Source organism: Gavialis gangeticus, unplaced genomic scaffold, assembly GCF_001723915.1.
Source record: "Gavialis gangeticus isolate Ggan-Ray unplaced genomic scaffold, GavGan_comp1, whole genome shotgun sequence".
Lineage (NCBI taxonomy): Eukaryota > Metazoa > Chordata > Crocodylia > Gavialidae > Gavialis > Gavialis gangeticus.
In genome coordinates, this window is record NW_017729024.1 from 108,355,890 (window position 1) to 108,369,347 (window position 13,458).

At 45.1% G+C, this 13,458-nt stretch overlaps 1 protein-coding gene across 5 annotated transcripts in view; it reads right to left on the reverse strand.

The window, feature by feature from the left end:
- CNTLN (centlein) overlaps positions 1-13,458 on the reverse strand; it is a 474,592-nt gene that overhangs the window by 205,087 nt on the left and 256,047 nt on the right. For all 5 annotated transcript variants that reach the window (XM_019517543.1, XM_019517544.1, XM_019517542.1 and 2 more), the window contains one exon: positions 4,554-4,654. In XM_019517543.1, coding sequence (XP_019373088.1) covers positions 4,554-4,654 — 101 coding nt within the window. The remainder of the gene's footprint in view (positions 1-4,553; positions 4,655-13,458) is intronic.

The window sequence follows — 13,458 nt, forward strand, 5'->3', positions numbered from 1 at the left end:
GCTTGGACAGTGTCTCTTGCATAAAAATGCAGGACAGTGGCTGAGGCAAGACTGGGTTGTGGTAACAAGACTGCCACAAGAAAATCAAACTCCACTAATGGCTTGCAACCCATTAAGTGCTGAGACAGTGGAGTGCTTGCAGTACCCAATACAAGACCGATGCCATAAAGTAATAAAAGTGGTTAAAATTGTTGGCAGAGTCCTGATGCGCTCATCACATATATGTACCAAGAAAGCCCTTTAAAGAAAGGCTGAGCCAGTGAAGGCAAGGAAACTACATATGCATTTCAATTGACCTAGCAGCTAAAGAAAACAAAAGACTAAATATCTAGCTCAAAAGAAACCTGTAAAAGGAGCACTGAATATGTTCTGCATGTGACATCCTCACATTTCTCAAAGCCAGCATCCAATGTCACTCTAAGGTGTTTGTCTGAACCATCCGGTGTATGTCTAAATTCATGAGCTACTGCAAATGTACCCCATTAATAAACAAATACCCCAAAACAAGTTTGGTGACACCTCTAAGTATCCTTCCTGTCTGATGCTCAAGGCCCATCATCTGTGATTGACCTGTAATTGCAGAGGCTGCAGAAACACCTAGTCTTTACACCTAGATAATCAAGAACAGGAGCCAGGCTATTAACAGTTATGATATAATGATCAACCTTTTCCTCCCTGTTTTGTTCAGACTTTAATTGGCCAAGCATCAAGAAAAATGCTTTGAAGAACCAGTATAAGAACTAAGCAGACTTGTCAGCAAGTTGTGTGCAGTCCAGACCAGAAGCCATCTTGCCACCCAGCCAACAAGTGAAGGACCCACGCTTTGAGACTGTACAAGAACTGCTTCCTGCCTGCATTGAGTAAAGATCTCTGTGCAGCTAAGATAATATTATGGACTAATGGCTTATTTTATATTGGGAAAGAATCTTTTCTGTCATTTAGTTTTGTAACTTGTTGGTACTTATTAAAGCAAGCCTTTCTGCTATTCATCAACAGAGTGTTGTGTCAATTCATAAAGCACTAGAATAGAACTTTGGTTTTTAAGTGCAACAATGGGGGAGCAGGCAGCACGTCCCCAAAGACTCCAGGCACTATGGCATGCTTACTGACAGCTCACTGGAGCTCTGCTTCCTGCCCCCACAGGGATTGGCAGACTGTCAGTGAATATGTTATATCCCCATGGCCAGGGAATGGGGTGGCCATCAGTGGCAACTTTGTAGTTTCAGCCAGGGGGCTTGATACATCTGTTTGCACCTGTAAAGGACTTTTTGCACTTTTGTGGTGCTTCAAAGTTCTGTGGCACCTGCAGTGCTACATATGGAACGTCTGTTAAATGGACTTCAGGAAGCTTAAGGTAAGCTTAAAACAAACTTTCCTTTTCACTGAACACCCCCCCCCCAAAAAAACTCCCAAACAACAGCAGACCCCCACTCTCCAGCTTGAAGTCTTAGAGCCATTAATAATTTTTACCAGGGTTTTTACAACTAAAATATAAAATTGTAAAATGGGGAAGAGGAAGGAAGTTTTCTGATGCAGTTTAGAGCATAAACACCAAAACCAAAATGATTCACAGACACTTTCTCTCTCTCATATTCTTTGTCCTAGCTTTTAAAGTTTTAAGCTTAACTAGTCTTAGTTCTAAACTAGATTAGACTTATACACTAATAGCAAACCTACCTGGAAGCATCTCTTTCAGGAACTATCAGCTTAAAAAAGATCAGGGAATATTAATTTAGCTGTTAGAATGATGAATTCAGGAAGATATTTCTAAGCATTAGTTCCCTGGCACATGTTGCACTTAAGACATGATTAACTAGATAATCACATCTTAAATAGTCACCCAGCCACATGTTAACACAATTAATGGTGTGATAAAACAAGGAATAAGCCACAAAGCTATTACACAAAAACTGTGTAATAACTTTGTGGCTGGTTCCTATCAGGCCATTAACTGAATTTGTGGCTAGGCTGGGGCTCTGCCATTGGGTATGCTCACATGGCTGGGAGCCATGTCAACTGATGGGGCTCCCAGCCACAGAAGCATATCATATGCCCCCATGGTTGGGAGTCCCATCAGCTGACAGGACTCGCAGCCGCAGGAGCTTGCTACTTACCTGTGTAGGGGAATTGTTCTGGAATTGTGAAAAATCACTGGTGGGGTTTAACTAAGGTTCACTCTCAGAGTCACAATTAAGGTGTACTCTCCTCCTGTCTGGGGCACTAGCAGCTCCGTACATTCAATCACCTCATAGGATTGGCATAGGAAACTTCAGACACACCAAATTTTCTATGCCTAGTCTTCTGGGTTGTTGAGGCAAACCATTTCGTGAACCTAATGCATAAAACTGTCTAGGGATCAGTGGCACATCTCCTAAAATGCACAGGAGGAGTAAAAGAAGCTTCTCATCCGTGTTACATGAATAGGGGCCTATTTAACTCGTGGCAAGACAAAGCCATTTTCATAGCTTTGTCTAGGCATGAAGAACACATTTTGCAGGCTTTTCGCGGCAGCTCTGCCCTTTGGTGCTGACTGGCAGATGTGACAACTGTAAGTGTTGTAGGGCTTGCTGCTACTGCCCTGAGCTTGTTTTCCTACACCTGGGGTCAGGCTCTTATGTCCCAATCACAACAAAATAAATCAGTTGGTCCAGTCACTGCTCTGCACATGCCTGCCCCGGCTCACACATGAGCATTCACAGTCCCAATGGGATCTCTCCCATGTGCAGCAAAGCTCTAACCTGAAACAGCAATTCTTCTGGCCTCTCCCCCAGATCCTCAGCTGTCACTTTGCTCCAGGGATTATCAGAAGCCTTGTGTGTGCAGGCCTCCACCTGCCTCCTTCTCTGGGTCACTCCCCCAGTGTTTCTCCAGCAAGTTTCGCAACACATGCTTGCTGACACTCAGCCGCTCCTGTCTCTGCAGCTTGCAGGGAAATGACCCCACTCTGCCCCTCTCCAGGTCCGGAAATACCTCTGAGCAGCCTCCCTCCTCCAATCTGGAGCGAGATGCTGCTCCAGAAGTGTGGTGATTGCTTCTCTTCCCTTCCAGTCTCCAGCTGCAGCCCCGCAGCCCCTCCATACTTTAAGTGTTGCTTGCTTTCACTTTCCCTGTCTGTTGCTGCCGGCTGCTTTTCTTCCCTGACCACCCCTGCCCAGCATGTAGGCACCTGAGGGCTTTTGTTCACTCTCCCTCATTCCTTCACAGCAATCTCGCCCAAAGGAGGGGGGAGGCTGGAGGAAGGGCAGCTGCCATCTTGTCTGCTGCTTCCTTTGTGCTGCCACACCAGCTGGTGCCTTCCACTCCTGGGTGGAAGGACTTACTAAAACCTTATTTTAGTTATAGTTAATACAAATGTATTTTTATTACGTTTTTTTTCCATGGACTTTTTTTCCATGGTAACCCTGGATTTCACAGTTTCTGCGAAATCCACAAAAACACAATTTAGGTAGATTCCCTAAACGTGAATGAGCGAGCAGGTATTTTTTTATGAGTGAACTCGTAAACAATCTTTCATGAGACTTCAATTAATTTTTAATTTAGTAAAACATCCTTGGATTTGATCCAACTATTTGTTTCTAAACAAACTCCGCCCAACTCCCTTCCCGCCCCAAAAATTATACTGGTAGATAGCATTCAGGTAACCAACAACTGATGAGAAATGCAACTGATATAGATACCCATTCAGTCACCTCAGAAAAAGTAACCACTGTAACTCCACAGATTGAAGCAAATATTCAAATTTTCTTTTATTTGTTTAAACAGAAAAGACATTTTAGTCTGTAAATTTCTGAGGCTATTCATTTATTTATTTAATATGTGGGTATTTCTGATATTTCTAGAGATCTGTTTTGGTTTTTTGGGCATTTTTTTTTGGAAATAGACATGTTTAGCAAGCACCCAATTACCTCTCAGCTGCTGCTTCTTTTTTAAGGCAAGCTGAATTGGCAAACACAATTCAAGTGACTTTTAACTTAGTATTTTACATTTTTATGTAGTTTCCTCCAGCTCAACATCTCTTTCTAGGAGAACAGCTATGAAGCAGTATCAAATAGAAATCCACCGCTTATCTTAAACAGCTTACTAAGTTTTACTAAATTGTAGTTTTTGAATTTAATATCACTCTCTCTCCCCATATATATATAAATGTAGAGAGAGAGTTTAGTTCCTTCTGTTTTCACAAATATGAACAATAACTCCACAGACATGGAAAGCAGCCAAATAGAAAAGAGAAAAGAAAAAATTCATGTTTTGGGGTGCTTGCATAAATAATGTGTTTGTTTGTTGGGCTGGTAGTTTTGAATCTAGACAGTACACTAACCTGGCATCTCCTACTCTCAAGTCATAAAGTTTTGCAGAAATAGTTTGTTTACTGATACTAGTTAAGATTACTATAAAAGCCATGTAAGATTTAAGAAGTGTTAAGTATATTTTGAAGTCAGTTGAATCCCATAAAGACAATTTAATTATTTCAAAGTGAATTTCTTCATCAACAAAAAAAATCTCAACACAAAATATTTCTAAAAACATGCTACTTAAACTTAAGGACAATTTACCTTCTCTTTCTTGTTGCAGACATAGATTCAGTTCCTGTATAGTAGCCTTATCCACAGATCTATGAACTTTCATCTGATCTAACTCTTCTTCAAGATTCAATCTACAAAATAGTATAGAATAATAGTCCAATGTGTAAACAGAAGGAAGAAACAGAAAACAATCAAGTACCAACTGCTAAAATATGCAACAAAATCAAATGAAAAATTTAATCAAAATAAATATTTGAGGAAAAGAAGCGTGATTTAAATTCTGGTATTATTTCTCTCACTAGCAGATATTTCATGTACCTGCTACCATAGGCATAAAAATATCAAAACAGTATCTTATAAACTTTTAAAATCTGGATTCAAACTTTGGACTTACATATACATAAGAGATTTAACCTCCTCCCCCTAAGAAGGCCCTTGAATGATATGCTGAAGATGGGGAAGATACAGGTCCAGGACAAGGATACAGACAGTTGGAAAGGGCACAGTAAAAGAAATCAGTCTTGGGGAAGGTCAGCCCACTAGATAACTCTCCTCTCCAGAATGTATTCTAAGATTCCCAAATCTCACCATTATTATGCTGTTGAGGCATTTCTGTGAAACCCTCAAGAAAATGTGTCTTCCCCATGTTGCGCTGGTCTATGCAAAGAAAGAGGGGCACTACTGCTATCATTTCTATTACTTCAAGTGACAGATACCAGAATTTTTTGTTTTCTTTTAGGTTCTTTAAAACCTCAAATGCATGCATGCGCACTCACATTACAATCAGGGGTACAACTGTATTTGGTTCCCTTATATGACCATCTTTTATTAAATTACTGTATAATAGTTAGTAACAGGGTACCTGCCTCATTCAGTTCACAGAATAGATGGTATTTGCTTGATGTTTTCCCTTTGTCATTCAATATATGCCCTATACTTTTTTATCATGCACTTGTCAAACATGTCTGAAGACAGAAACATTTTCTTCCTGGGCTTCTCTATAGTTTTTATCATTACATTATCTGAAGTGCTTCAAAAGTAATTTATTTTTGTAACAGCATGGTGAGGTAAAGGGATGTTATTCCCATTTTATAGATGTAGAACAGTGACACAGTAAAAGTAAGGTCAAAAGTATCCACTAAAAATGGAAGCCTAATTTAAATCTCAACAACCTGATTTTTCAGTGTGCAGCATTTTGTAACATTTGTATGTTCAAATCAGAGCCGTTATTCACTTCATGCAAGTGCTCAGCAGTTCTGCAAATCCGGGTGTTAAGTCAGGTCTCCAGAAAATGAGGAACATTTCATTGGTGAAAATTAATTGAATGTGAGTGCATCTAATGTGAAATCAATGCGACTGAATAAAATCTGGCAGTTTGTGCTGGAGTTTATTGCTCCCAGACACAGTGTTTACATATGTGTTCAGGACCACAGCACATTCAATCAAGGTGGTGCAGCCCTGGCTGGCAGGGGGCTCAGGGGATCAGCTTGCCAGCCCAGAGCTGCTATGTCCATGCTCAATGTGCTGCGGAGGGGCTGGCTGGGACACAAGGGTGCTAGAGTGTAGGTTTAGCCAGCAGGCAGCCTTCACACTGTAACTCGTGCCCCAGCCAGCCCCGGTCACCATAATACTCGTGTCAGACAGTACTATCCTACAACAGAATTAAAAAGTTTACTCAGGCCTAACAGCACTGCACGCACAGATGGTGACTCTTTCAATTGGTACTATCATTCTTTACAAAGTATGGTGTATGTGCCAATGAGTTCTTTAATGGCTACTGAGTCCAATGCATGAGTAACAGTCCCACCCACAGTTAGGGCACATCCATGAACTAGTAATGCCCTGGATTTGAGCAACAGATTTTTTCCTCCTCTGACACTGGTCATTATAAAAAAACTTGATTCAGTCCGTCTCACAGTGCCACACTCCATCCGCAGGCTGGCTGATAACCAGAGCGGCATTCTGCACTCCTGTCCCAATCCTTTCCCAATCATCCACAGAGATTCCAAAGGATGCTAAGTCATCTTTGCAAGCATCCTAAAATCTGCACAGTGGTCTGCCTCTCTTTCTCGACCCTTCGCGAACTTCAGAGTACAGCACATTCTTTGGCATCCTGTGACCCAGCATATACTTGACATGACTGAGTCTTTTCCAACTAATCAACAGGGATCCAGGTTTTCCGTTTCCCATGGAAAAATTGAGAAAACCACGGATTTTCCATTTTTCTCAGAGAAAACACAGATTTACCCTTTTAGCAGAGAAACCCATGGACTTCTGCCTTTTGCAAAGAGCTGTGCAGGTGGGCAGAGTTCCAGCCTGCAAGAGTTAATTCTGAAAAGGGTGGAAAAGCCCCCAGCTCTGCCGGGAGGGGAAGGGAGAGGAGGAAAGGGATGCTCTTACTTACCGGAGGCTTAACTCAGGCTCACTTGCCCTCCTGGAGCCCATAAAGTAAGTGGGGCTGGAGGCTGCAGGGCAGAGCTGGGGGGGGGCAGCTGGCTGGGGGCTGAGGGAACGAGGAGGTGCTGGGGTAAAACATGGTGTGCCCACCGTCTGGTGGACATTCCATGTGGGGCTTTCCCCAACACCTCCCCCTCTCTCAGCCCAAGTGGGCAGGGACGGAACGGGGTGCGGCAGCAGTGGTGTCTCCCCCACCATGTTCCTGTTGCTTTTTACGTGGGGAGGGGTGCACTGGGTACTGCCAGTCACACACAGCACACCACGGCGCATCCCCACCCCCCACCTCAGTTCGGTCTGTGCCCGCTCCCAGGAGCAGGGCCGGGGTGGCAAGGGCAGCAGTGCCCCACTGTGGGCTGCAAACACCCACCTGGCCAGGGGACAAGGGAGGCTTGCATGTGGCGGCCACTACCACAGTGCCACCACCACACTGCACCACCACTCGCATGCGGCGGCCACCAATACCAGAGCACCACTGCAACCTGTGCCACTTGCCCGCGGCCAGCTGCAGGAGAGCAGTGCAGGGTGTGGCAGCGGTGGTGGCAGATGCTGCATGCAAGCAGCAGTGGGTGGTGGCGTGGCACCATGGCAGTGGTACAGTGCAGTGGCAGCTGGTGGTGGTGCTGTGGAGGCGGCTGCCACTGCGCGTCTTGCCCATGGCCAGATGGGGGCAAGCAGCGTAGGGCATGGGGGTGGCAGTGCAGTGGTGGTCACCATGTGTGAGCCTGGCCCTCCAGCCAGGTGGGCATGTGTAGCCCGCAGAGCAGCACCGCTGCCCTGGCCCCCCCAGCCCTGCTCCTGGGAGCAAGCACAGACTGAGCTGAGGTGGAAGGCAGAGAGGTGCCATGGTGTGCCACATGGGACCAGCAGCACCCAGCATGTCCCTCCAACCCACAGAAGGGCACCACTGCCCTCACCCCCCTGCCCCTGCTCCTTGGAGCAGGCACAGAGACACACTCACTCCCCCCCGCTTTCTCGATCTGGCACCCCCCGCCCCTTCCTTTTCACCCACCCCGCTCCTTTCCCCCCATACACCTACCTGCTGGGGGTGTGTGTGTGTGTATGTCTGTGTTTGCATGTGCCTACATATGTGTGTCTGTGCCTGTGCCTGCATATGTGGTGCTGGACAGCTCTTGTGGGGGGAGTGAGGGGCACAAGCAGGGCTGGGGATCCTATGGCAAGGTGAGGGGCACCAGCAGGGCTGGGGAAGTGGGGGCTTTCATTTTAATCATGGATTTTGGGGGTTTTATCAGAGAATTTGCGGTTTTTTTATCACGGAAAACCAGGATCCCTGCTAATCAATATTCCCCAAAATGACATACCAGCATGAGTTAACACTTCCATATTTGTCACTTTGTCTTGCCATCTCATTCAAAGAATTTTACACAGGCATCTGATATGAAAGCTGTTTAGTCTTTTGATGTTTGGCATAGGCTGTCCATGTTTCTGAACCATATAGAAGAGTAGATAAAACATGCATCTCAAATATGGATTTTCACTTTAGTTGATAGTTTCTTATTGGTTCCAGGCCTTGTCTTGCAAAAGACCAAAATTCCTGGCTGCTTCGCTAATTCTACTAGCAAGCTCAGCATCAAGATCAACATTACTGGTAACAGTAAAACCAAGGTAAAAAAATTGGTCAACAACATCAAGACAAGTACCATCTATGGTGATATCTGCAACTGTTTCTAAAGAGCCTTGGTGTACAATAAAAGTCATCTTCAAGCTTGTTGCTAGTCCAAAGATTTTGTATGAGTCAGAGAACTTGGTAATGAGATGTTGCAGGGCATTGACACTGTGAGCCATCATCTGCAAACAACAGGTCCCTTAGGACGATCTCCTTCACCTTCACCTTAGCTCTGAACTTTGCAATGTTGAACAGTCCTCCATCACATCTAGTGCTGAAACATCAAACTCTCAAACATCATGGAATGCATGTTGCAACAAGAATGACAAGTTAATGTTAAACAATGTGGGAGCCAGTATGCAGCCCGTTGTTGATGCTGAATGAGTCAGACTCTTGGTTTTCATACATTACAGATACCTTCATACCACTCTGTAAGTATTTCTCAAGGTTTAGCAGTGTAGGTGGACAGTCAAGCTTTTCAGAACTTTGTAACACCCTGACCAACTAACCATGTCAAAGGCTTCTGTTAAATCTATAAAGCCATGTACAGTGGGATATGCTTCTCTCTGCACTTTTCCGGCAGTTGTCTTACAGAGAAGACCATATCTATGGTGGACCTTTCCAAGCAGAAGTCACACTGGCTCTCAGCATAGATTTTCTCAGCTAATGTTTGATATCTAGGTAAAATAATATGGTTTAAGATTTTTCCTGCGATGTTGAGAAGAGATATATCTCTGTCATTATTACAGTCACTTCTGTCTCCTTTGTTTTTATAGAGTTGGATGAAATGAGTGTCCTTGAAATCTTGCGGAACAGTTTCTTCTGTCCAACTGGGTACCTCATGCAATCTTTGCAGCAAGTCTTTGTTAGCACATATATACATTTCAGCAGGTAAACAGTCAGATCCTGAAGCTTTGTTATTGTGAATCTTTTTGATACATTTTCCAAGTTCCTTTAGTGTAGGTTTGGTATCCAGCAAAGTCATAACTTCAAACCCAGGCAATTCATGTAGCACACATTAATCTATTACATACTTCCTTGAGCATATCATTCCATAGTGCTGAATCCACTGCTCCAGTTGCTTTCTCTTATCCTTTATGATATTGCAATCCATGTCTTTCAACAGAGCTGTCTTATACTTTGTTGACCCAATGGTCTTTCTAATACTTTCATATAACCATCTACTGTCACCTGTTGGATCAGTCACCTGTTGGGTCAGCCACCTGTTGGATACTATTGCAGAGACCCAGCCAAAATTCTTAAGCACACCTCCTGGAAACTGTTTGAACAGCCTTACAAGCTTCTCTTACCTGGTTGAGCAAATCAGTAGTAGCAGACTTGTAGGTGATTAGGACAGTTATTTTTCTCTCAATGAGTTGCAGCAGTACCTCTGGATGGTCTGCAAACAAGTCAATGTTTGTCTTAGTACTCTTTCCAAAACTCTTGATTGCCACATTGTATATACTTGTCTCCAGGACTTCCCATGCATCTGATGCAGTTTCATTCGTGCCAACTGCCTTTGTTACTTCTTCTTCAAAAAGCCATTTGTTGACAGGATCATTGGTTTGACACAAGTCAATATGAGGTTGTCCATCAGGTTTATTGCAATGGATCTTCTTAGCTTGAAATTTCACTTTGCAGAAGACAAGGGAGTAGTCTACAATGCAGTCTGCATTTTAAAAGTATCATGTATGCAGGATATCTTTCAAGTGTGTACATCTTGTTAGTACTAAGTCCAACTGATGCCAGTGCTTGGACCTTGGGTATCTTCATGCTTTACTGCTAATTAGTCAACTCTGCAGTAAGGCACACATGTAGATGCCCTGTTTGTTTTAAAGCCACTTGTCTAGCATCACACAGGAATTCTATAATACAACCAGGGAGAGATTTCAGATCTCCAGGGCTTCACTGAAGTGTACCTGTCTTTTCTTTTCCTTCCATTCTTCTGCCTCATTCACTGCCTTCCAACTTCCATAATAAATGAAGCACAGATCCTATAGACACTATCATCCTTTGCTACATAGTTTTAATTCATCCCCAGAGAAAAACTATTCTGTGAACCAAAGGAGGCAGGAGTTCTGAGGGAGAAAAAAGTATGTGATCATATAATAAATTACCACTCTACACTGCATTCACAGAGGGGGACCAAACTAGAATTGCAAAAGATCCTTACTTGTGGGATTTCTAATTTTTGAGTACTTTACCATACAACCTTAAAATGGTAGTTGTCAACATATTTGGGGTGATTAAACCAAAATTAGGGAAAGGAATAATGTAGAGTGGTCCCTGCATATGTGAGGTGGAACAACAAAATGAAACTACCATATTTACTCAAATGCAAGACAAGGATTTTGCCCTTGTCAACACGGGGGAAAAAAGCTTTATCTTGGATTTGTGTATCAGCTAGGGCAGGTAGCTGCTGCAGCCCTGGGGAATCCCAAACCAAGTCATTGCCTGCTCAGGGCTGGAGTGGCTTGTGTTGCAGGGGGAAGGGGCATGCAGTAAAGAGGCACCTGGGAAGACTGCACGGTGGGGCGAGAGTGGAGGGGAGGCTGGGGGGCAAATAAAGGAGACTCAAGGTATACAGCTCAGGAATTGCACAGAGGAGATCCCACTCTCTGCAGCTTACCTTCTGCTCTGGCCCTAACCTTGACCAAGCACATAGCTGTCACCACTGCTTTTGCCCTGACCTGGCTTGAGCCACTGCTTCTGACTGCCCCACAAAGCCACTACAAAAGATAAAAGGCAGAGGAAACAAGTGACTGAGGGGAGGGAGAAGGGGTCACAGTCAAGGAGTGGAAGAGCTCAAGGGGTAGGAGTCTGGCCAGCCTGCCCTGCAATGCTTTCTCTGTTGTAGCAGTGGCAGGGAGCAAATTTAAAACAACCCCTCAATAATTCAATTCTACATAATCAAATTATTGGAGGGTTATCTTAACTTCAAAGTTTATTAGATTTGGGCATATGTGGTAATAAAGGTAAAAATGTAGGCTGAATATCAGAAGTACCTCCTAACAATGAGATCTATTAGACTGTGAAATAGCCTTCCAATTGAAGTGGTGACACCTTTAGGGTTGGTAACATTTTAAGTCTCAACAAAGCACTACAAAGTGTATTATGGAATTGCTCCCATACTGACAAGAGGATGGTCTATATGAAATAATAAACCTTTTCTATTTCTAGTGCTTACAAATCTTTGATTCATACACTTACTCAGGACTGCACATTTTGGGAGGCACAAATCATATATCCATTCAGGGCCAAAACAGCTGGCATAAAATAGATTTCTAAATGTTAAAGTTATCTGGAAATAGAGAAGGCTGTCATAATGATTTCTGCCCAGACTTTCCTCCTAGAAGAGGCTGTCTAAATAAATACAACATTTCCCAATTATAATGACAGACTTTCAAAACATTACTGTTTACTTACTGATGGATTTTCTGGTAAGTGGTAAAAATAATAAAAAAAAATTACTAATGTATAATGTTTACATTACCAGGTGCAAAATACACTCTAAAGAGAATATCAGAAACAGAATCATGGGGTGATGGGGACCTGGACGATCATCTGGCCCAACACATGATATAAAGATGACGAGGAAACAAAAACACTTACCAGCGTGTCTTTTTATCATGGTTGCCATCATCTTTTACTAAACTTTTAAACATATAAAATAGATCAGCAGCACAAACATTTGTTTGTTGTGCTGAGGACGCTGGAGGGAGCGCATGTGCCCCCGGTGTCCCCCAACCCTTGAGGCGGCGGCAACAGCAGCAGCAGCAGCAACGATCTGCAGCTGAGGGACAACAGCGGCAAAGAGGAGGTAAGCCAGGGAAGGGGAAGGGAGCGAGTGGGGCCAGGTGAGGGCAATAGGGCAGGGGATTCTTTCCCCGCCTGACCCCATTTAGCTGCGCTGGGCGGGAGCCATGCTCCCGAGCCGCATGAACAGGGAGTGCAAACAGGTGCACTCTTTAGGGGCACGCCAGAATTTCCGCCGGGGTGAGAGAGGGTTAGGAGCCAAGTGGGTGAGGGCTAGGGGCTTGGAAGCCCAAGAGTTGGCTCACCAGGGATCCCCTGGTGGGAGGAAGCTCCTGTAGACAAGCAGAGTTCCCACAGGGGGCGGGGCTCCAGGCAGACAGAGCTGATTGACTGGCTCAGCTGATTGTCTGATGGCCCTGCTGATTGGCCCTGGAAATTTGAACCAGGGCTAATCGGCTGGCCAAGGGAGTTGTGCTGAGGACGCCGGAGGGAGCCCACCTGCCCCCCGGTGTCCCCTGACCCTTGAGATGGCGGCAGCAGCAGCAGCAGCAGCAATGATCTGCAGCAGCAGCAACAATCTGCAGCTGAGGGACAGCTGTGGCAACGAGGAGGTAAGCAGGGGAAGGGGAAGGGACCGAGTGGGGCTAGGTGAGGGCGATCGGGCAGGGGATTCTTTCCCTGCCTGACTCCATTTAGCCGCGCCAGGCGGGAGCCGCGCGAACAGGGAGTGCAAACAGGCGCGCTCTTTAGGGGTGCACCGGAGTTTGCGCCAGGGTTCGTGCAGGGAGGAGCGAGAGAGGCCGCAGGCAGCAGAAGAATCAACGGCGGCAGCAGCAGCACGTCTCCAGGTAAGTGAGTGGGGGTGACAGCATGGGAGTTGTCACGTGGAGTGCAGCCAGGGCTCCTGTCCTGCGGCTGCCTCCTGGCCCGGGGACCGGTGGGGCTTCCATGCAGGTGGGGCCATCTGCCTGTGGGGGCTGCCTGGCTTGGTCCCTGGGGCGGGGGGGAACGTGGGAGTGGGGGCTTCTCTCACCTGTCCCACCTGTGCCAAGACTGCAGCGCTGGAGGGGCAGGTGAGAGAGCTCCAGGCAGAGGTGA